At 35.7% G+C, this 24942-nt stretch overlaps 2 protein-coding genes across 2 annotated transcripts in view; one reads left to right on the top strand and one right to left on the bottom strand.

The window, feature by feature from the left end:
* Nucleotides 1-10723, top strand: part of LOC123704976 — a 49253-nt gene extending 38530 nt beyond the window's left edge. Inside the window, exons 25-32 of the mRNA XM_045653501.1 lie at nt 2-74; nt 766-888; nt 3760-3891; nt 4203-4333; nt 5017-5158; nt 7398-7500; nt 7960-8056; nt 9739-10723. Of these exons, the coding sequence (XP_045509457.1) occupies nt 2-74; nt 766-888; nt 3760-3891; nt 4203-4333; nt 5017-5158; nt 7398-7500; nt 7960-8056; nt 9739-9816 (879 nt within the window). The 3' untranslated portion in view covers nt 9817-10723. The remainder of the gene's footprint in view (nt 1; nt 75-765; nt 889-3759; nt 3892-4202; nt 4334-5016; nt 5159-7397; nt 7501-7959; nt 8057-9738) is intronic.
* A 204-nt stretch (nt 10724-10927) lies between these two features.
* Nucleotides 10928-24942, bottom strand: part of LOC123705268 — an 80895-nt gene continuing 66880 nt past the window's right edge. Inside the window, exons 8-20 of the mRNA XM_045653980.1 lie at nt 24701-24906; nt 23983-24141; nt 22333-22471; nt 21810-21960; nt 20703-20813; nt 20241-20350; nt 19695-19969; nt 19133-19359; nt 18494-18718; nt 18004-18149; nt 17424-17552; nt 12624-12751; nt 10928-12148 (exon numbers count right to left, since the gene is read on the bottom strand). Coding sequence (XP_045509936.1) covers nt 12075-12148; nt 12624-12751; nt 17424-17552; nt 18004-18149; nt 18494-18718; nt 19133-19359; nt 19695-19969; nt 20241-20350; nt 20703-20813; nt 21810-21960; nt 22333-22471; nt 23983-24141; nt 24701-24906 — 2080 coding nt within the window. The 3' untranslated portion in view covers nt 10928-12074. The remainder of the gene's footprint in view (nt 12149-12623; nt 12752-17423; nt 17553-18003; nt 18150-18493; nt 18719-19132; nt 19360-19694; nt 19970-20240; nt 20351-20702; nt 20814-21809; nt 21961-22332; nt 22472-23982; nt 24142-24700; nt 24907-24942) is intronic.

Here is a 24942-nt window from a genome sequence, read left to right as displayed (position 1 = left end):
GGGCAGCGAGTTTGGCCCCGATGCTGACGATTGTTGCGACGCGCCGCACCTACCGCCCTCTGCTTCCGAGCCGGGTAAGTTATGTAGTGTATGGCATATATCGATGATATAGTGATTATGTTTAGAAAAAAAGCGATGTCATAATTGATAATAGCACAATGAATAACAGTATTTTTATATGAAAATTTAATGCTAATGAAATACGTGATAATGATAGAATCATAATATTATTATAATGATAATAATTTATACCCAAATGAATATGTATAATATGTTAATATTAAAATGTTGTTTAACGACTTTTGGTACAATTTTAAAAATGTTATTTGTCTTATTAGGCATGTATTGTTATGCATGATAAAATAGTAACGTTTTGATGTCCATCCATAGCATGGAAATAGGTGTTATCCCCTTTACAATTATTTTTTTATATAAGATCATTTGATGTATTTATTGTTGTGTTTGGTTGTTAATCATTCGTAATGTAATTGTTTAGATATTTTAATAATTTATATTTATACAGTTATTCAATATTTTCTTCAATTTAGCAGCTTTAAAATCCTTAAAATATTTATGATCGGTAAATAATAATCTTCACACATAGCTGCCGATTCCTAACTTTTATAAAATCCAGTCGGTTCTATTCCAATTCCAGGAATAACTGAACTGCCCGCCCATGGAAAATTTATTCCAAAGATTATTTTAACACACTTTGTAGCTAACTAGGTGAAAAATAACAACTAGTAATAGAAAATACTATTCCAGAAGCAGGGGACGGTGTGCGCGGCGCGGGGGTCGCGGCGGATGGCGCGGGGCGTGGCGCCGCATGCGACCTGAGTCCAGACCGGACTCCTACCAACGAAGTGCCTTCGATACCCTTACAATCTGGTGAGTAATGCCAATAAGAGATACGAGGTTTTTTAATATTGTGCCAGGACGTTAACGAAACTGGTCAATAGGCATGACGACAGTATCCATAAATGATCGTATTAGTGTTTTTAAGGGAAAATGTATAATAAATAAGTTTAATACAGTGACTTAAAAATCTTAAAAACACTAAGATTAATGAGATTATCAATAAAATAAAACATTGAAATTCTGCAGTTGGCCATCTTGACTAAAACACGCGTGACGTCACGCTTAAGTAAACAACTCACGTCAGATGTATTTTGTTGTTATGAATATGTTGAGAATACGCATTTTTATTTATTTTCTATTGTTTCACGTATGTTTTATCGACTCAGAACAGAAATATAATTGCGAATTCACGAATACGTGGTTTCGGGGTTCTCCGCACCAACTTTATACAATCATTTCTTATTATTTTCTCGCTTCAAATAATTACTAACACATTTTTGAGCATTATTTTAATGTGGATTATCACTGCAATACTGCACACCACTTATAAACTTTGAAATTCGTTTCTATAACACATATTAAATAAATATTTTTTTAATTTTCTTCGCAATGCATACAAATAATTACGTATTTACTAAAGAGTGACGTCACGCTTACGCCATGACACCTCCGAGCTGTTTTGGCACAGTTGATATATTTTTTTTGAAAAATGGCTTTTATCTTCGTTAAATTTAAGTATATTACCGAAATATAGGGTTTTTCTTGTATAGTAAACGTATACACACATTATGGAAGAGGATTTCAAAATCTTTCGTCATGCCTATTCTCCTTTATTAAAAGGCAGAGTCGCTACAGGAAGAATAATCTAATACAAATTTATAAAGAATAGAAAAAATTCGATCACGAGGCGGGACTCGAACCCGCATCCTTTCGCGCCATTCCGGGGCGGATGCCTAACCAACTCAGCCACTCGTGACCCGCCAGAGCAATCGAATTTATTCTATTCTTTCAGTTTTTTGTGTCTTAAGGGACACACCGCGCGCCATCTATTGAGATGATTTTACAACCATCACAACCAATATGAAGCACTTTTCAGTGAATACTATATTGTAACGATGGAACACGACCTTTTATAAATATAAATTTATATTTATAAAAGCATTTGAATGCCATAAAACCGAAAAAATATAAATTCAATAATCTAATACCTTAAAAATACGGGGAGCTATTACTAACTTTGGAAAAAAATAAATATACAATACATTGTATGTACAATAACTCATTATACGAAAATAGAAATTATTATAAATCCTGTGTAGATAAGTATCTTCTTCTAAGTATTTAACCCTTAAATTGATTTCGTCCGTTTTAAAAGACATAGTATTTACACACATGCTGGCGCTGTTATGGCAGACCTAAGCTTCGCTAATCGGTATATTGGGAAGAGACTAGCTATGTCCTTCGCGTACATGCAGGTTTTTTTACCAAAGCCATGTACAGTCGCGAATGGTGACCATTTGAAAATTGCAAAAAACGGATCTCTTGACTCTTTTGATAAAATTGATAATATCTGTAAGTATTTTGGCTATTTTGCTTATAATGTTATATTATTAGTTAGAATACGATTGTAAGTATAGTATTTTGACATAATTTTGACATATTTTACAATATTTGGTATACAAATATTCGTTTATATACGATGTCCCATAAAACGGACGTTGACAACTTGGAGTATATACTAGGGTATTCTTCACATGTCCTATGTAACGGACGTTGCCAATAAGGCCCTCCATTTTCAACGGAATAATTTTGATATATTTTTCTCTATTTTTATTATATTTTACAGGAGCATGACTTGGCAATCAATAAAAAATTCCCTCACTACCTCTGGCGGAAGCTGAAGAGTCTGGCGTTGAGTTGAGATGTCGATTTCGAAGGAAATGTAGACCTACAGGAGTGATTTCACTATGATAACAGTGTCAATCATTTACCCCCAGCACCATACCTTCGGAATTATACGACATATTGATTTGAGACACAATGAAGATTCAAAAAGTCAGAATTTTTACCATCAACAAAATATTATTGCTGCAGAATTACAGCCATTACATGAGGTGTGAGATGAATCTTCCCTACTTCTCAGTAGTTCTTCAGCCACAGCATCATGTTACTTACCAGAAATACCACCCAATGTTTGAAAATTTAAATAATATAATACCTTACAAATTAAAAAACAGGCAGACAATGGATATAATATATGCCAAAGAATCCAAAAAAAGCGATTTAAATTTCCTGTTCGTTTTGGTACTTCAGGCATGGTATACGACTTCTTTGCATACGATGAAGCAAACACATTTCAAACTGTACAATTTAGTGAATGGGAAGAGGACTTTCTTGGTGTATTAGATAAGTTCTCAGGCTATGTAATACTATTTCTATTCCAATTAGCATATTCTTAGGCTGTGATTTTTAGTACTGTCGTTTTTTAAAATCCATTATTTTTAACGATATCGTTAAAGTTTTAACCAACATTTTAAGACAGACGTTTGAAAAGCTTATTCTAGATCCTCCATAATTATAATTTGATAATAATTTTGAATTACAGAGTTGAAAATGTGCATTGTAGTCATGTACCACGGTTGCAGGAATAATGTACAATGTCCGTTATATGTGACGGTTCGAACATGTACATATAATTGGCAATGTCCGTTTTATGTGACATAGTGAAAACAATAGAAAAAATTAAAATTTTTAATTTTTTTTTCATTTTCCTCTTTTCTATCCTAATTCCAATACGTCCTCCAAATTTGGACATTATAAACACAAGTTATCTAGGGGTGACAATTTAAGGGTTAACCATGACAAATAATTTTGAAGAAAATCAAATTGGTGTTATTCTAGTTTCAAAAGAATATGTGGAACGAGTGTCTGTTGGCGGCGGCCGTCGGGACTCGCTCAGTTCAGCCAGTACCCCTTCCACACTCGAACGCACCACCATACACAACCCCACACCGATGCATCAGCTGTCACCAGGTATGGGAAATCGCCATAATTTGAAGTGTTCCGTAATGGAATAAGCACATTTTTAAATATAATTAATAATTGTTAATTAAATGTCGACTCTTTAAACTCTTATAGACAGTCAATAAACAGTTCCCAAGCCCACATAACTATCCATAGAATCGACTTCACGCTCCCTTTTATCCAATTTTTGCTGCGAAGCAAAGCCTTGTGTTCAATGTTCATGGTACGTATTTATTACGCAATATGCGATTCAGTTGATTGTCAGTTGTTGCAAATGTTACCACTTTGAGGGCATAAAGAGAATATTGAACAATCCACAGCTTCGGAGGCAGTCCCAGAGCCAGCACCAGCGGACCGTCCGGCGACGCCCGAGCGCCTCACGCCGCGCGCGGAGATGCGCCTCGCGCTCGACCAGGGGAGGGACATGCTGGCGGAGCAAGAGAAGTCCTTGGTAAAATTTATAAAACAGATAACTAAATAGTTTCGTGATGTGATAGGTTTTGCCTTAAAAGAGTTATTAGCAACCCAATTTTTTTTATTGAAGAACCTTGAATCAGAGATCTGTAATAATAACACTAGTTGCCCAGTTTTCTTATTTACTCTCCTTAGGAACCTTCCTTGTTCCTTAGCAAAACCATTAAAAAATTGCCGAATTGGTCGAGTTTATACTCAGCTTAAAGCAGCACATTTGGCGATATATTATTATTATATAAAGAACTAGCTGTGCACCGCGGTTTTGTCTCGGTTTACGGTTGGTCTTGGCGTAACCCTCCTCGATAAATGTGCTATCTAACAAGGAAAGAATTTTTCAAATCGAACCAGTACTGTAGGTCCTGAGATAAGTGTGTTTAAACAAACAAACTCTTCAGCTTTGTAATATTATTAATTATAGCTGATATTTATTGAATACTAGCTTTCCACCCGCGGCATCGCCCGCGCAGTCAAAGAAAAACCCGCATAGTTCCCGTTCCCATGGGATTTCTGGGATAAAGCCTATCCTATGTCCTTTCTCGGATATCAAAATGTCTCTATACATGCAAATTGGTTCAGTAGTGAAGGCGTGATTGAGTAACAGACAGACAGACAGAGTTACTTTCGTATTTATAATATTAGTATGGATGTTATGTGGTGTAGGGTGGCGGGTCCGACCACTGGTCGTTTCGCGCGGCGTGCCAGCGGTCGCTGGTGCGGCGCGTGGCGAGCGCGGACGCGGTGACGCTGTGCCGCCGCACCGCCCCGCATACTACTTCGCACAGTTCTGTATATGCTTGGAAAGGTAACGTTCTTTTTGTTTAAATCTCATTTATTTATTGATCTAACTCTATAATAGTTGTACAAAATAGGAAACCTAAGAACAGTACAACTATTTTGGCATTTTTATTTTTTACTGAATCCCACTTCCCAAATTTACTCATATTACAGTTATTAATAGGCCAGTAGAAATCGACACAAAAAAACCCTAAATTCGCAAAGCACGATGTAGTTCTGAATTTTTGGTATGTTGTTTGGATTAGTTAGGGTGATGTAAATCCCAATATGCAACTTCGAAAAAGTTGTGCTCGCTGCGCACCACGTGATAAACTGCGAAAATTTTGGACTTTTTTCACTTTTTGCTCTAAAAGTCATAAACTATGCGTTTTCGACAAGTATCATTCACTACATAAATTAAGGTTATTAAATTTTCAACAATTTAAGCCTAATTACAGCTCTCTAAAACTGTGGCCATTCGAAGATGGTTCATTTTTCCCGAAATATTAAAATTTTTAGTATTGCTCCCGTTTGAAGCAAAATATTGGCAAAAACCGCTCGTTCTATGAGAAGGTCGTTTAATAAAGTTGTAGTGCATTTAATTTTCTTTCATTAGAGCATAGAACAAAGTCTGTGAGACAAATAGTTCACTCACAATATCTGAAAAACAAAAAGAAGGTAGAAATAGATTTTTAAAGAATTGAAACTGAGGGCATATAACATCATAAAAGGATAATACTTTTTCATTTGCACTTTGCAGGATAGGTAATTAACAAAATTACAAAATTTGGGAAAGTAGGAAAAAAGATTATACGCAAATAATAAACTGCGAAAATTTTAGACTTTTTTCACTTTTTGCTCTAAAAGTCATAAACTATGCGTTTCCGACAAGTATCATTCACTACATAAATAAAGCTAATTAAAATTGCAACAACTTAAGCCTAACTGCATCTCTCTAAACCTTATAACAACTAAGCTGTGGCCTTTTAAAGATAATCAGTTTTTACCTTCTTTTTGTTTTTCAGATATTGTGAGTGAACTATTTGTCTCATAGACTTTGTTCTATGCTCTAATGAAAGAAAATTAAATGCACTACAACTTTATTATACGACCTTTTCATAGAATGAGCGGTTTTTGCCAATATTTTGCTTCAAACGGGAGCAAAACTAAAAATTTCAATATTTCGGGAAAAATGAACCATCTTCGAATGGCCACAGTTTAGTCGTTATAAGGTTTAGAGAGCTGTAATTAGGCTTAAATTGTTGCAAATTTAATAACCTTAATTTATGTAGTGACATAGTTTATGACTTTTAGAGCAAAAAGTGAAAAAAGTCCAAAATTTTCGCATTTTATCACGTGGTGCGCAGCGAGCACAACTTTTTCGAAGTTGCAAATTGGGACTTACATCACCCTAACTGATCCAAACAACATACCAAAAATTCAGAACTACATCGTGCTTTGCGAATTTAATGTTAATTTCCACTGGCCTATAATGGTTTATTAAACTCAAACTCAAACTCAAACATTCATTTATTCAATTAGACTACTATTTAGTAGCACTTTCGAATCGTCATTACATAATTATTTTAACATTTACCACCGATTCGGAAAGCAGTGATCTATGGAGAAGAATCGGCAAGAAACTCATTACTAGCTTCCGCCCGCGACTCCGTCCGCGCGGAAAAATTAAGATTTATTTTTTTCTACTTATTTTTCCGGGATAAAAAGTATCCTATTTTATGCCCAGAATAATAAGGTATAATTATACCAAGTTTCATCGAAATCGGACCGTTAGTTTTCACGTGATGCCTGAACATACAGACAGACAGACAGACAGACAGACAAAAATTTTTTTAATCACATATTTGGGTTTGGTATCGATCCAGTAACACCCCCTGCTATTTATTTTTTCAATATTTTCAATGTACAGAATTGACCCTTCTACAGATTTATTATAATATGTATAGATTACATGACATTATTTACATTACATGACATTAGGACTGTGATCTTCTGAATAATTCGCATGGCAATCGCTCTACCTCCACAGTTAATTTTGAGTTTTCAAGGAAATTTAGAATATTACTGTTGAATTTGACAATCTCTTTTTTACAATAGAATCTATAAATAATAAACTAAATAGAGGTTCAAAGGATAAACAACGTGACTAAACAGAATTAACTCATCGAAACACACACAATGTATTTCTAAAACAATAAAATTCTAACAGGCTTAACACATTATTAAAACCAAATAATCATCCCCAGCTCCAGAAAACGAAACGAAACTTATGGAGATGGAGCAACTGGCACGAGCGGAAGCTCAGACGATGCGTTCGCGGACGCGATCTCAATGCCAGAACGGGAAGATGTGAGTATACATTATTTAGTATTAGCTGTTCATACATTTGTTTATATACAGGATGTTTCATAGATTGGTGGATCGGTAAGTATTGAATTATACGATCACGTTTAGAACGACCAAATTACTTGAAGATCTTAAACTTGCTGTACTTGGTTAAAAGAGTTGACTCCTTAAATAGCAAAAATATTCAGAAATGTTATCATTCTAAAATGAAAAACTCGTGATCTTTTAGTGTAAACAACTCGTATTCAGTGTTGTTCCGTATTAAAACATTGCATAGAATCTTTTCGTACGAACTAAGAACAACGAAAGAATGCTCCTTGCCTAACAACAAATGATTTTGACAAAGTGGGGTTACAATGAGCATTCTCTCGTTTGATGTAAATGCACCGTAACACGTGTGCATACCTTTATCATTATGCTAGACTACATTTATATCTTCATGAACTACGACGACACTTCCAGTCTGGGTTTCCTCCGACGCCGCGCGTCCTCCGATAGCCCCCGCCGGGAGCCGTTCGTACTGAACAGCGCGCGCCCGTTATCCCCGCGCCGCACCACTGTGAGCAACCACGGCTATTACAAGATCTGCTTTGTCAATGGCCATATCTAAGCACCCCGCTGGATTTAACCTTCCTTTGCTATCTTTCAGGTGGCATGCAAATGCATTTAATTGAAATTTGATTGGGCCCTCTTCATAATGGTCAGCGTTGGCCCAATGATTAATGTTTGAGCCACTACGATGATATTTAATAAACATCTTTACTCGCCCAACGCTGCCTATTGTGAAAAGGGCCAATTATAAGTAAAAAGGTGTAGATATCGAGTATCGACCAACATTCGATCTTTGAAAACGGTACACTAACGCACATACGATTAAATGATAAAGTAAAACGACATTAATCAACTATAGTGAGCGAAGATTCAACTGAAGCAAAGTGTGGCAAATTAGCCGCATTGCGACGTGCCAATTCCGGACCTCTAATAATACAACTACACCTTTTTGCTTATAAATCATTGGATAGATATTGAGTGCATTTGAGTGCAAGCAAGGACTAAGCTCAAATGTTTTGGGAGTATTTGTGCCGAATGTATACGATTTCTCGAGGTTGTCTTTATATGAAAGTAATGCAAGAGTTAAATTTGGGAACATTCTCTGAATGCTAGTATGGGAACTCGCATCTTTAACTGCCAACTGTTTCTAGTCTTTTTGAGCTTACTCTTTCTGGAAGAATTTTTTTCTATTAATTAGGATATGATCGGTACAATAATTAAAAGACGGTTCACCTTACATCGTATTTCATTAAACTGAGCTTTGGTACACTTTAAGAAGCACCAAATTTTTAAGGTGAAGATAGCACTTAAGTAGTTTCATAGTTTTAATAATGGTAGGAAATATAAAATTCTTTAAAACAAGGACAATTGAGATACTCCAAAGTTTGTTAGCAAAATTGTACGGAAGTCAGAATCGGCTACAATAATATGGTCTAATAGGTAATAAGATTGTTAATGTACGACAATCGTACGCTGTTATTTTCGAAAAATTTCGCTAAAATTGTTGCTAATTTTAAAAATTGTTGTGCAATGTGTCTTTTTTGACATTTGGTCAATTGTTCTTTGCTTATTTTATAGTTAAATAGCGGTGTTTTCTGGGACAATTCCCTTTGTGACCTTCGCACTCACTGTTTTAACACAAGTATATAATAACTGAAAACATAAGAAAACCTAAACAGTCTCGTGCCAAGGTTACAATGAGAATGTTACCCCGCGTATCATCTTCTTCAACTGACAACCAAACCTGTCAAAAAAGTGTCAGTTTTCCCGCCAAAATGTACATTCAAATACCTTATATTATGTAGAAGATGATGCGTCAAAATTGGCTGAGAAGTTTAAATCCAGCTTATCAACAGCCTATAATCGACCGTCTTGTTTAAATCTGTCCATTTATTGGAACTAATGTTCTAGAAATACATTTTTAATCAAATTCATAGCGCTTTTATTTCGCCCTGCTTGTTTGCAACCCTATCCTTTCCAACACAATATTTATAGATATTTTTGTGCTCGATGTTGCATCTATATTAATACTTCAACAACCTCCATAATAATACAAATCGTATAAATGACACTTCCCACCATTATAATTACACAATATACACATATTCCGACTAAAACACTAAACAATTTTGAACATTATTTACAAGGCACGCATTAAGTATATATTGTTATTAATACAAATTCTTGCAGGAAAGACAATTCGACAAAAGATTTTGGAAACAAGTGACCCGGAGAAGACAATCTTGTGGTTCCATCAGCCAAATCTAAAGACGTTAAACATAAGTGTTCAAAGATAATAATAGAAGACTTAGAAGTGACAGAGAGTAGGTAGTTAGTGCAAGTGTTGCCATTACGGACATTTTAAAGAGGTTAGGGAAGTGAATTTTTAAAATAATGGACTTTTAGTAAAGGGAATGCCAAATGTTGTCAGGTACGTAAGTAATGCCAAAATTATGAACGAATGGGACCTGTCGATTACTCTTCATATCGTAGGTAGGCTCTTGGCTTAAATATTGTAGATAGGTGTTACAAATTGTAAGGCCTACAGTGTGGAAACTGAGAGAGCGGTCTAAAGTTTCTCATACATAGTTGTACATAGTAAAACATAGATAATATATAATTTGTACTAAGCTTAAAACTTTGTATAGTTACTTGTTTTAATGCGTACGCTGTTGACTATTGAGAAAGTAAATCGTTTCATATAATAATTCATCTTTTTAGACGTCCTTCTCATTCTAGTTTTGAAGAGCTGGTCCTTTGGGTGGCTACATTTTTAGAAAATCTATATACATTTTTAAATTTATTATTCCTTGGCTGGTTGAACATTTAAAGTGGTAACTTTTTTCTACGATAAAATCATTTTGAAAATAGACAAGACAGAGCAAGATATTCGCCCAACTAACTACTTACATTTCTGATATTATCATACTAATATTTCTTACACAAGTGAACAAAAGGCTTGGAGAATGGAGATGCTGTAAAGTACAGAAAATGTGTGAAATAATTTTTAATATAGTAACATTGCGTGTTCAACCAGCATACGAACAGCTTGTATTTGCGTCTCGCGATAATCTGTGAACTGTTTTTTGTAGTTAAATGTGACGAATTTATTAATTTTAAACCAGATCAATTTTTAAAATCTTGTTTGTGTCATATTTCAAAGGTGGAAAATAAATTTCTCGATACTATTATATTTTTCATTTTTCAGTCATTCCCCAATTTTTCATACTTACCTTTCTCTACAAAAGTAGCTTATGTCTTTCTCAAACGTCAGTTCTATCGATTGGCTAAGTTTCATCAAAATCTGTTCGGCAGTTTATATAAAATATCGCCGAATTTATAATGTTAAAGTAGGGGAAAAGCAAATAAAACAATCTAATTGGAATGTAAGTACATTTATTAAATTCATCAAGTAATCTAATTAATTGGTAGGTAAATACATTTGTGTTTAATTCTATTTTAATCAATATATTTTATCTATCCTTAGCACCCCAAAACAAGGCCCCATTTTTACAAAATGAAACCTTTGTTTTACAATCGTTTGCATTATTAATGCTATGGCTTGGTGCTTACAATTTTAAATTCTGCAATATTTTCAAAAATAAACGTAAAAATATCCACGTTATATAAACATCTACAAAACCGTGACTTTAACCCTTTCCTAAATCCAAACTCACATAGCAAAGGAGGCAAAATAAGAAAACGCGCTTAAAAAAGTACTTTTGCCTCATTCGCTAGGTATAGACAATCCGTTTATTTTATTTACAGCTAAGTTAAGCACGAAATTAGAAGCAATAGGCACTGGCAGGTTTGTCAGACTTAAATTAAAAATATACATCTACTGACAGTTCTGATAAAAAAAAAAAAAACAATTTTGGCGCCAATTTATTTTTTCTTTACTTTTTTTTATTTCTATATTGGCAACTTATTTTACAGTATTTGTTCTTAGTCATAGACCATAGTATTGGTAACAGGAAGTAAATATTGTTTTACATTAGAAAATTCTGGTTTATTTTAATTATAGCTTGTACATTGTATAGTATAATTATCTGTTATTATTTCAATAAAAATTGGCACAATGTTAGTTAAATATGGAAGAATTATGAGAATAGTATTAGTTACGTATTAATTATTATTTATAATCATTTGTTATTTAAAACTTAACAATATGCGAGATTCCATTGTCATAGAAATTGTTAATAGAAAAGCATATAAAGAGTAAATAGATTTTATTCTAAAAAATAAGAATTGGACGGAATTTCCTTATAAAAAGGTACATTTCAAGTAAAAAATAAGTACGTCGATTAATCACAAATTCAACATAGATTTTATTGTCACATAAAGGCAGTGATCAAGTATCACAAAGAAATGAGCTTTTCATTCAGCTTTCACTGTTGAAATATAACAAACCATAGACAATATTAAATCTCGAGATTTTTTTTCACGCGTATTCATCTATGGTTGCTTTTGAAATATTTCCTGTAGGTACAAGAGTATTCGTTCGGAAATTATTTTGACAGCTGCGTTTATTCCCGCCATTCTCTCGTCGCTTGGAATGTCCGAACTTCAGACGATGTGAAAGTCGTCAAGCCTTGTGGTCCTGTAAATAAATATAGAGTTTATTTTTTAATTTGTATAATATTTTATATAGATACCTATGTGATTTATTTTTAATTGTCTTTTCGCGATATTATGCTGGAAGGATTTCGGAGATGGCCGATGAAATTTTCATTTTGTATTTTATAATAAGGTGAAATTATATTGTACTGAGCTAGAAACTAGATAGTCAGTTTATAAAATAAACGAGCTAACTGATAATATCCTCTCTTTCCCCTCTCGCTCCCCTCTTGCTACCGTCTCTTTACCGTCTCCCTCCCCTCTTCATCTCTTCTCCCTCTCCCTCACCTCTCCCTCCCCCTCCCTCCCTTCTTGGTGCCCTCTAGCTGCGCTCTCCTTCCCCTCTCGCTATCGTCTCCCTCCCGTCTCCCTCCTCTCTCCCTGTCCCTAACCCTCTCCCTCCCTCTCTCTCTCCCGCACTACCTCTCTATCCCTCCCCTCTCCCTCCCCTCTCTCACCTCTCATCCTCCGTCCTGGCGTGGGTGTGACGTCACCGTCGGGCACCGTCCACTGTTCCGTCACTTCGGTCGCGGAGCGCGCAAGAGACGGTTGGCTCACGGAGCGGTGGAGGGAATTGCGCCACGAACTGAAATGTATAATATAGGTACATGTTTATTATTTATATTGTGTTTATTTAATACTTTATTGTACACACCAGAAGAAATACAGAAATAATATAAAATCAATGTAGCGATGTCGCTCAATCTCTTCCACTTTTATGTCTACTATTATTAAAGCTGATAATGTTACTTGTTTGGATTTGAGCGCTTATCTGAGATCTATGAGATACCGACCGGCTGTCAAAGTGTCAACAAGTACGAAAACATACCCAGTGTAAATAATTCCAGTTCAATTGTTTAAAGTGCACAAACTTTGGAAGAAATATTTATAAAACATAGTGAAAGTGCCCGTGAACAATTTAAATAATAAAATTGAAGAATTATTAATGGCATATTGATTTTATAATAACAGTAATTATTAAGAGGTTATAACATCTGATTTGATTCAATTGACAAATCAAGTCATAATAGTGACAGTTGTCTGATTTTGACACCTGTCCGATTTCAATCACAGCTGGGGTTGCCACCCGTTGTATAAAATTACCCAATTTTATAAATATAAAAATGAATGAATTTGAAAAACTTTTTGATAAACTAAGGATGGAGATGCAGGAACAGACAAAGAATATAATGTGCAGAATCGATGAAAAACTCGGCCCAGTTTTACAAGAAATTACCAATTTAAAAATGGAAAATCAAAATTTAAAAGCCAAAATAGATTATTTGGAAAGAGAAAAACGTCAGAAAAATATTATAGCTTTTGGAATAAAAGAAGACGAAACCTCAAGTATGGACCTATTAAAAACAACCATCAATTTATTAACATCTGGAACTGCAATTGATTTAACGCCAAGTGATATTAACAAAGTATACCGCCTTGGTAAGAAAAATTTGCAAAGTGATAAGCCTCGTCCAGTTCTTATCTCCTTTTTGAGTTTATGGCAAAAAGAACAAGTAATACAGAGCAAGAAAAAGATTAAAAACGTTTACATTGTAGAGGACTACCCAAAAGATATTTTGGATAAAAGGAAATTATTACAACAGCAACTAATTGAAGAAAGGGAAAAAGGAAGATACGCAGTTATAAAATACGATAAACTTATAGTGCGTGATAACAAAAATAAGAATGAAAATCGTAAACGTAATCGATCAGAATCACCAAATAAAAACATCCCAGACAACAAACAAAAACTTACAGAAATATCTAAGTCTCACAGGAAAAACGCTTTCGATATTATGAGAGTAAGAAGCAACTCTCTCTCCACTATCCCCTCCTCTGCAAAAAACTAACAAAACCCCGACAGCTGGTTAAAGACCAACTACAAACTAGAAGAACTTTTAGTATAGCACTCCCCAATCCGGCTTGTCACCGTGGGGTTTCAGACTACAACCCTCCAAACCAATCAACCGCATCTTACAATAAAACTTTAAATTATAGAAAATTCAACATTGCCACATTTAATGTCCGCACTTTGAGAACCGAGGAACGCCAAGCAGAATTTGAACTAGCTATAGAACAAATACGTTGGGACATAATAGGTATCTGTGAAACGAAAAGAAACGAAGAAGAAATGTTAGAAGTAGAAGGTAAATATATATTTTTCAACAAAGGCAAGGAAAAAGGAAGGAATGGCGTTGGTTTCCTAATAAATATTGCTCTTATAAAGGAAGTAGAAGAATTCATAGGAATATCGGATAGAATAATCATGTTAAAGATAAATATACCAGGTTACAGCAAAATGTGGACCATTGTACAGACCTACGCCCCACACGACCAAACTGATAGAGAAGAAAAAGACAGTTTCTATAGATTATTAACAAATGCATTAAAAGAAACACAGTACGACAATTTAATAATAATGGGAGACTTCAACAGTCAATTAGGTCAAAAAACAGAATCTGAAAACGAGATTATGGGCCCTCATACTTACGGTAAAAGAAATGATAATGGAAAAAGATTAATCAACTTTGCATTAGAATTTAACCTGAAAATCATGAACACACTATTTAAGAAGAAATTTAAGAGAAAATGGACTTGGATATCCCCGGACGCCAAAACCTGCAACGAAATCGATTTTATACTCACAAATAAGCCACAATATTTTGAAAACGTAGAAGTCATTAATACACTTAACTTTAACTCAGACCACCGATTGTTGAGAGGTACAATAAAATCAATAGAACCAAAAAGGTCAAGAAAATTCATAAAACAAAACTATGACAAAATTCCACCAATTCCAGATGATATGTTGAAAAGTTTTGGCCATATACTCAATAACGAAATGCAGATAAATAGCGATAAATCAGTGCTATTCAAATATAACGTATTAGAAAAAAACCTTATAAAATTAAAAGAAAACTTGATATCTGTGAAAGTTAAGAGAGATAAAGTGGGGGACGAAGCAAGAAAACTTTTGGAAACTAGGAAAGAACTGTTAAAAAATCGAAAATCCAATAAGAAAGAAATAGAAGAAATTAGTAAACAGATCAATAGGAACATAAGAAACTTTAAAAAGAAAACAAAAATTAAACTAATACAAGAGCAAATAGAAAAGACGGGTGGAGTGAAAAAAGCACAAAAACTTTTAAGTCAAGACAAAAATTGGATACCTAAAATAAAAAATACAACAACTAACACGACAAGCTCAAATAGAAAAAAGATTTTAGAAACTGCTACTATATTCTACGAAACACTATACAAGGACACCGCTACATTACCTATAGAAAATCGACTTTATAAGATGGACGAAGAAAATGAAGAAATACCACCGCTTCTAGTGAGTGAGGTAGAAAAGGCCCTATCATCCCAAAAAGACGACAAAGCACCAGGCGATGATAAAATCAGCAACGAAATCTTAAAGAAGACTGCATCAGAGACCCTCCCTATTATTACCCATTTATTTAACGAAATATATCAGACTGAACAAATACCCAAACAGTGGACCGACACAACGATTATCTTACTGCATAAGAAAGGAGACAAACAATTAATAGAAAACTACAGACCAATAAGTCTAATGCCTAACCTATACAAAATATTTGCCAAAACAATCCTAAACAGAATATCAAACACCTTGGATGAATCACAACCTCGAGAACAAGCTGGCTTCAGAAGCAATTATTCAACCCTTGATCATATTTTTGTTATTAAACAACTTATAGAAAAATGTAATGAATACAATCAACCGTACTATATAGGATTTGTAGACTACAGCAAGGCGTTTGATTCTATAAGACACGAATATCTTTGGGTGGCATTAAAACTACAGGGAGTCCATCAAAAATACATAAACCTCATCAATAACATCTACAGTCAAATTTCGGCTAAAATTAGGCTTGAGAGAGTTGGAAGAGACTTTGAAATACAGAAAGGGGTGAGACAAGGGGATCCCATGTCACCAAAACTATTCTCGGCTGTTCTTGAAGGTATTTTTCGGAATCTAGACTGGGACCTTTGTGGTATAAACATTAATGGCCAGCGCCTAAACCATCTAAGATTCGCAGACGATCTCATTATAATAGCTGAAACATCTGAAACTCTACAAAAAATGTTACAACAGCTTGCCGACCAAAGCGCAAAAGTAGGACTTTTAATGAATACATTAAAAACAAAAATAATGACCAATAGAACTAAAATTCCAATAGAAGTCAACAACAGGTACATAGAGTATGTGGAAGAATATTTTTATCTGGGACAGATCATATCTCCCAATGATCTTATGACAAAAGAAATAGAGCAAAGGGTAGCAAGTTCTTGGAAACGATTTTGGTCCTTGAAAAATATTTTTAAAAACGACGACATCTGCCAGTCATTAAAGAGTAAGGTTTTTGATACATGCATACGCCCAGTGATGACTTATGGTTGCCAAACATGGTGTTTAACCAAAAAACAGTTACAAAAATTAAAGGTGTGCCAACAAGGAATGGAGAGAAGCATGTTAAAAATTAAAAGACGCGACAGAGTAAAAATAACTAATATTAGAAAAAAGACGAAATTGCATAGCATTGTGAGGACAGTCAAATCTCTAAAGTGGCGTTGGACAGGGCATATAATGAGGAATAAACAAGGAAAGTGGACTAAAGATCTCTTGGAATGGTATCCCAGGGAAGGAAAAAGGAACAGAGGGAGGCAAAAAATTAGATGGGAGGATGATTTAAAGGAAATTGTAGGAGGAGCGACCTGGAGAAGAATAGCACTTCAAAGGCAATCATGGAAGAGTTTGGAGGAGGCTTTTGTCGAAAGGCAAGCAAGATACCCAGAAGAAACCTAGTTAAGCTATTAGATTATTATTACTTGTAAATATCTTGCAATAAAGGCTTTCATTCATTCATTCATTCATTCATTCATTCATTCATTCATTCATTCATTCATTCATTCATTCATTCATTCATTCTGAGATCTATTGGTACGAATTAAAAAATATTTTGTGTAAGTAATCCTGAGTTCATTTAACTAGAAGTGTAGTACAGATTAGGATTACATTTAATTTTAGTTAATTACTTAAATGTTTTGTTAAAAATTATGTCTGTTCACAATATTTATTTACCCTTGATTTACCAAAGTGAACTAAAAGGAAACAAAAATCTTAATTCTAAAACATAGTCATTTACTTATATACTAAAACACAATTTACCATACCAAAGCTGAGTGTAAACTAACAAATTTATTTAATTAAGAAAGCAAATCATCAAACTCACGGGTTCTGCCCATACTGGTGTTCCGAATCGCTATCGTCGTCATAGTACCGTCCCAACAACGTGCCCGACACCTCCGAGTGTGTGTCCGCGCGCTCGCGGGCGTAGTCCACCATCATCTCTGACATCGATCTGTTAATATTGAAAAAAGGAACTTTGAAGCCCTAGATTATGAATAAAATATAATACTAAAACGTAACTTATGAATAAGAAAGATGTCAAAACATTGTTTAAAAGCCAGTTACCGATGTAAACAAAGTTATCACTATCACTACATAGTGTAAAACAAAGTCGCTTTCTCTGTCCCTATGTCCCTTTGTATGCTTAAATCTTTAAAACTACGCAACGGATTTTGATGCGGTTTTTTTAATAGATAGAGTGATTCAAGAGGAAGGTTTTAGTATATAATTTATTAGGTTTTAGACAAAGCGGGCGAAGCCGCGGGCGGTAAGCTACTTAGAAATAAATAGAGGAAGTCAATAAATAGCGAAAAAGATTTATAAGATTTATTCATTATAAACCTAAAATCTGTAGTTTAAATTATTGTTATCGGAAATAATTATAAAGATAAATTCTCCCTCACCTCATATCCACATGATCGCTTCTATAAGACGACCTGCGTGAGCGCGGTTCCCTCAGTGAGGTCGCGTCACTGTCGTACTCGTACAGAGTGGGGAGCGAACTGCGCCGGGAACGGGAGTCCCATTCGCTCTTCTTGCGGTAACGGTTCTGGAAGAGATATTTTACAATTAAATAAATAATGTGTTATAGAACTTAAATTTAAGCACGACTAGGTACCCGAAAGAGTTAAGGATGACTTCGAACTTAATGCAGACAAGACGGACATTAACAAGTAAATTTTAAGCCTTTATTGATCCAAAAATCTGATTAAAATTTGATTGCTATGCTATCATATATGCATATTCACTAATTTGACATATTCTTTGCATTCGAGACATTAGCTAATTACAAATGAGTGAATAGTAAAATTACCTTAACACAAATCAATTGAATCGGATTTGTAGACAAATTATATATTGAAGGAAGCAATTGATAACTGATCAAGTTAGTACCTTCGGTTTATCCGGCGGCGGCGCTAGTATCCGTATAATGACCTCCCACTTGGGCGGGGTATATAAGGGCGCGAACCGCTGGTCGCGCGCCAGTCGCGTGAAGTCCTCGCGCGTGGACGAACGTGCGAGCTCGCGGCGGAGCGTGCTCTCGTGGGTTATGAGCTCGCGCCAGCGGAGACGCTCGGAACGGGTGAGGCGGTAGGAACGCTCGGTTTCGGATAGCACCTAGAGATTAATATAATGTTTTATTAAATCCTTTATTCTAAATAACAATAGAAAAATAATAATATGTCCATGTTGAAACAATGGAGAGGTTTCTAAACTAAAAGGCAATGCGAAAACTTGGTTAGATAATACTGATTTCAGAAACCGGGAGCAACCTTATTATTTTTTGTGGTCAAGCGCTTTCCTATCAAACAATAAAAAAAAAAAAAAAAAAAAAAAAAAATTAACAATGAAAAATTGTAAAGAGCAAAAAATAGGTATCAATTTCGATATGTATAAATGTGCAATAACTGAGGAATTTAATCCAGTTAATCTGAATGAATGAATCAAGAAAATAAACTGAAACATCACAATCATCACAAAAATGTTACAATCTATACATAAACAATAGCTTCATTATCATATTATATTTACCTCATCCTGCGCCTCGGTCTTCAAAACCCTGGTCAGCACACTCCAATTGGGAGGTACGGGTGGTGCTGGAGTGGGTTCCGGTACATCATCATCATCTTCCTCCCTGAACAGTGGGTTCCTCGCTGGAGGCAGTTCTGGTAGCAGTGGAAGATCGGGTGACGAGGGCTGGTAGGTTGTGGCTGTTTGCTTGATTAGCTCGGGGGAGAAGAGATCTGGACCGCCTTTACCTAAAAGATAACATTTCTTATTTAACGATAGGTATATCACAAATGATAGGTCTGGTTTGAGAAAATCAGGGCTTTAATTGAATTTTTAGACTTTGGAAAAAATTTCAATATTTTCAGAATATATATTTCGAATTCAGAGCATTACAAAATGAAAAAAAAAATTCTACTGGATAAGTACCCCTAAAACTTCAAAAGTAATAAGGAAATAGTGCATTACTATTTTGGACCTTCGATATGAAAAGCATTTCGTACTACAAACAACACTCAGTCTAATTTTAGAATCGGAGTGACCTAGCTGATTTGAAATCAGATCTTTTATGAATGACTACACTTACCAATAAACTTCTGAGGCGGCAGCGACATAGGTACCCTCTCCATTTTCGGCGTCAGCGTCATCCCGGACGCGGAGCTTATATCCGAGAAGTTCTCCCAATGCGAGTCCGGGAGCGTGTGGTTCCGGATCGTCACATCGAAGTGCGGCGCTGGAGGCGGCACTTGCTGGTACTCCGTCACCAGGCGCTTGTGCCGCTCTATGTCCTCTATGGTCTTCTTCTCGGTTATGGTTCGGAGGAACACGTCGTCTACCACGTGCGATGTTATCTCTGGTTTCCTGGTGATGATGAATTTAGCACTTTATTTTTAATATTTATAAACAGATTTGGACGAGATTTTAGAAGCAGGAAGGAAGGACTGTAAAGGAATAGTCAAATGTTTTCGACAAGGGGCAATTACACTAATTCAACTTTAACATGCAAAAATATTTTATACCCCACTCGGTGTACATGGTAACAAATATTCTCAAAATCGGTACATAATAATTTTTAGTTATCATAAAATAACTCAAAATTAGTCAATAATCATTATCACAGAAAATGCTGTACCTGGCAGGCATGATAGGCGTTTCTGGCATGGGTTCGAGGCTCTCCATCAGCATCTCTTGTTCTTCTGTCTCCAAGCGCTCCCTCATAACGGGAGGTGGTGGAGGTGGCTTCTATACAAATAAACATTATTTAAGAATTAACTAGATTAATAAGACGTAATAGGGCAAGCTATTTTTTAAAGCCATTTGAAGCTTCCCATATTGTACAGTTTAAGCTTCTTTTATAAGCGGCTTTACGATCAGCATGGTAAGTAGAAAATCCCGTGAAACTATTTTAAAAGCATTTTCTTGAATAAACACTTTAAAAAGTCTCAAGATCAAATTGAGAAAAAATCTTTCTGGAATTTTATTGGATTGATCTGTAAAAAATACTCCCAACCCATGAAGTTAGTAATTACCTTATCACCACAATTATTTTACCAAAAAAACGAAACATAGTGCAAATGGAAAACACGTGTCTTACCTTAATATGGAACATTCTGGCATGTGACCCGTCCGTCACTTCCGTGACAGAGTGCGTGTCTGTCATCTCAGTGTTCAGTGACACTATGGACCTCGGACGACGGGACCACTCCTGGTTAGTGACAATGACGGTCAACACTTGTTAGGTGAACACAGATGTATGAAATGGAATTGTGCTAGTGCATTGTAAGAATTGTGTCTTGACAGAATTTGGTGATACAAATTACGATCAATTTTGCAGTCAATCAAAAATTGTGAAAAATTGATAGTATGCAACTACCTCCTGGACACTTGGGATCCTGGATTCGATCCCCAGTGGGTACTAACAAAAAACATCTGGCAGAAGACAAAGAAGCTGATTCCTACGAGTCCGTGAAGAGAATCGATCAGTGAAACATAGAGAGCATTTGTCTCATAGGGTGAAACACGATTTCACGTATGTGTGTGTGTGTGTGTGCGCGCGTGTGTGTGTGTGTGTATGCAGCATTGTACGTGTTTTTGTGTGTGAAAGTTATCAATCGACAATAGAAGAGGTGAACTGATGGGTGAAAGTGTGTGAAATACTGTTTTCCTCATAAACTCATGTGTTGGTGAACTGGTTTGAACTTAAATTATATATTACCACATAATTTTTCTATTAAAAATACCTAAAACCTTGTGAGTCACACATACCCACTCACTCTTATTGTAAGCTGTATCAGTCTCTCATTAATTTAAAACAAAACACAATCAAGTGCACACTGCCTTATCTTTCATCAAAATATATGTACGTAATATTATCTAATATCCCTCAATTCTAGTCTCCATCTGCCACACACATTCACTCATCCTATACCGTACCAATCTCCACCCGCTCCACACACACACTCATCCTCCACCGTCCCGAGTCTCCACCCGCCCCACACACACACACACCCATCCTATACTGTAGTCAACACACATACCTGTCTCACCCGCTGCATCTCAGTATACAGCGGCGGTCGCAGCGGGCGCTCCGGCGGCTGCGGCTTTTGCTCTTGCCGTACCATTCTCTTATCAAACCCAATATACACACACACATCCTATACCTACCAGTCTCCACCCACCCCACACACACCCACACACATACCTGTCTCTCCCGCTGCACCTCAGTATACAGCGGCGGTCGCGGCGGGCGCTCCGGTGGCTGCGCGTGCGCTGCACGAGCTGGGAGCGGCAATGCGCCAGGGGATACTGTGCGTACAGATTCTTGGCGCTCGTGCTCTTCTATTAGCGTCTGTCTGTGGATTTGGTGGGTAGTGTCATTTTTTGACTACGATTTGTCAGTAAGAACATTGTCTGGATGTGGGCCTTTCAGCCATTACCAGCATTGACAAAATTGAATTTATACACAATGGTATAACAGGTATCAACATTCATAAAACAATGTCTAAAACACTAAAATTGTGTTTTCTTCATTGTTACATAACATTTAAACCGGGACTTTTCACTGATTTGTAAGTTTTTTTTTTCAATATGTAACATTCAATAGAAATAATCCCAAATTAAAACATCTAAAAAACTTAATAACCACAAAAACAACATTTATGATATTGAATTTTCAATTCAATAAAAATCGACCATATTAAACTCAACCAAATTACAAATCTCACCTCATACTCCCACCATCGACCTCCGTAGTAGTGATAGTGGACTGCGGTGAGGGCGGTGCGGGCGGGCGCTGCACGCGGACGCGCACGTCGAACGCCGGCGCCGCGCCTGCACGCGAGCGGGACTGAGACTCGTGGTAGCCTGGTTAGTGGTGTTATGTTATGTTTGGTTAAAGTGTAAGGTGCATTAATAATTCGAAGCACCGTGATATAAAATAATATAGTGGGTAGGGAGTATAAGTTGCATTAATTCCGGCTCGAAGGACCGTACAATGATTGGGTATAGTCAGTAGGTATAAGTTGCATTTATTCCGGTTCATTTTATGAATACGTGTAGTGAGGTGATGGTACGTTAATACCGGCTCGAAGAAACGTTAAAAGAACGTGTTTAGTAAGTAAGTATAAGCTATATTTCCGATTCGAAAATGAAATGAATATAGAGTATAAGTTGCATTAATTCCATCTCGAGAGATGGTTAAGTTAATAGGACACATTGATTTTATACATCCGGCTTCAAGGACCATTTAATATATACATATGGTACCATATACAGGGTTACTTGTAAAACACCAGCAACCTCGAAGGACAAGATAGCTAACATAATAAGTAACAACATTTGTTCTACGACTTTTGATAATTTGTTAGATTTTATTTTCATACAAAAAAAATATTCATTTAATTTTCTGTTTGAATATTATAAACTCTACGCGCATTCCAAAAATTACGTAAACAAGAAGCGAACGGGAGGGGAAAGGGGGCGTCGCGTCGTCCTTTCAATAATGAATAGAACATAGACTTACAAATGTTAGGAGAGTACAATAAAAGCTTAAAAAATCATTTAAAAATAATTTATTGCGTTATGCCAAAAGTCGTAGATCAAATGTGGTTACTTATGATGTTAGCTATCTTGTCCTGCGAGGTTGCCGGTGTTTTACAAATAACCCTGTATAGACAGTAGGAATAAGATACATTAATTCTGTTTTTAAGTATGTAAGGGATATATTGATATAATATAGGTCTGGCTTGAAGAATCATTGAATGAGTATAATTAATATAAGGTGCATTTATTTCCGCTTGTATTAAATTATTAAATAAACGTTAGTTCCGTTATTTAATGGCCTTAACGGGTACAGTCAATAGATAATATAAGCTTACATATTCTAGATTTAATGTATTTAATGGAAAGGTTGTTATAGATCCGGCTTGAAGGACTTATTACTGAATAGTTATAGTGAGGTGAAGTTACGTTAATATCCAAGGATTTACGAAACATGATGTTATGGATCCGGCTTGAAAAACCATAAAATGAATGAGTATAGTGGTATAAGCTGAATTAATTCCATCTCGATATATCATAAATTAATGAATTATTAGCACACATTGATTTTATATATCCAGCTCGAAGGACCATTTTATGAATATCTAATGGCTATAAACAGCAGGTGTAAGATACATTATTTCTGATTCTAAGTATTTAGGGACAGGTTACAGATCTGGCTTGAAGGACCACTTAATCATCAATTTAAATGATGCTCATATCTCTGATATTAGGCATCTAACTAGCCTGTGTAGTGTGTGGTTTAGATGGGACATCATTTAAGTTTTTTTTTTTTTTGTAAAAAAAATCACTATAAAAATACACAAATATCTTACCTTCACTCTGATACTCATCGATCATAAAGCCAGCATTAGCATGCGCATGTTCCGCTTCACTTGGCGTCTCTGAAGGATAGTCTGATGGGATCGTATCTGAGGCCACACTTGCGCTTTCCGCTGCTGGGTATACTGGGTGTGCGCGAGGGATCTTCACCTCTGTGCGAAGGGAATAAGGGTGGAATTAGCGTGAAACGTTTTGAAATTTGGAAATCTGAATAGGGAACTATTGTATGTATTTCTTAGTAGAAGAACATATTTAGTCCTGAGACAATGAGTTCAGGATAGAAAATAAAGGTCAGTATTGTCGATTGCTCGAAATCCAAATACCTTTAAAAAACTAAACTGTCTTATCCTTTAAAGGAACTACCTAAAATTATTTCGCAAAATTTTCAGATATAGACTGGACATGTTTGTATTTAAGGTACAAGTCCGAGACGGGCCGCAGACCGCAAACTGCAACAGCACACTGCAAGCGACAACACTTGTTTCTATGAACATCTATGAAATTGATTCTAAGCGCGGCGACATTGCTGCCTGCAGACGCAACGCGCAGCGATTCATAGATGAATCTATGCACAGTTTAACTTTAAAAAAATATAAAGTCACACAGATAAAACTTACAATCCTAACAATCTGCATCGGTGTACATTAAATTTATTAAATTGACGAACACAAAAGTTAATAATACCTATTCTTTATAGACGTCCAAACTTACCCTGAATACTCTCTCTACTAATAATAGACGCAGAAGAATCATCAATCAACCGTCTCGGAGCTGGCAGAGCTCTTCTTCTCAAGCATAAGTAGGAGACTCCAAGACCCAAGAGAAGAAGAGTCAAGAAGAGAATTGCGCAGATGATCATGAGTATGTGGGTTCCTGCGAGAGGAGCTTTCGCTGGGAGTGGACCTGGTACATCGTTCCTGGAAATTGTATATAATATATTAATATGCTGGTTG

Source organism: Colias croceus, chromosome 2, assembly GCF_905220415.1.
Source record: "Colias croceus chromosome 2, ilColCroc2.1".
NCBI classification, from domain to species: Eukaryota; Metazoa; Arthropoda; class Insecta; order Lepidoptera; family Pieridae; genus Colias; species Colias croceus.
The sequence above is the reverse complement of the archived record's forward strand: the minus strand, read 5'-3'. Positions and strand labels throughout refer to the sequence as shown.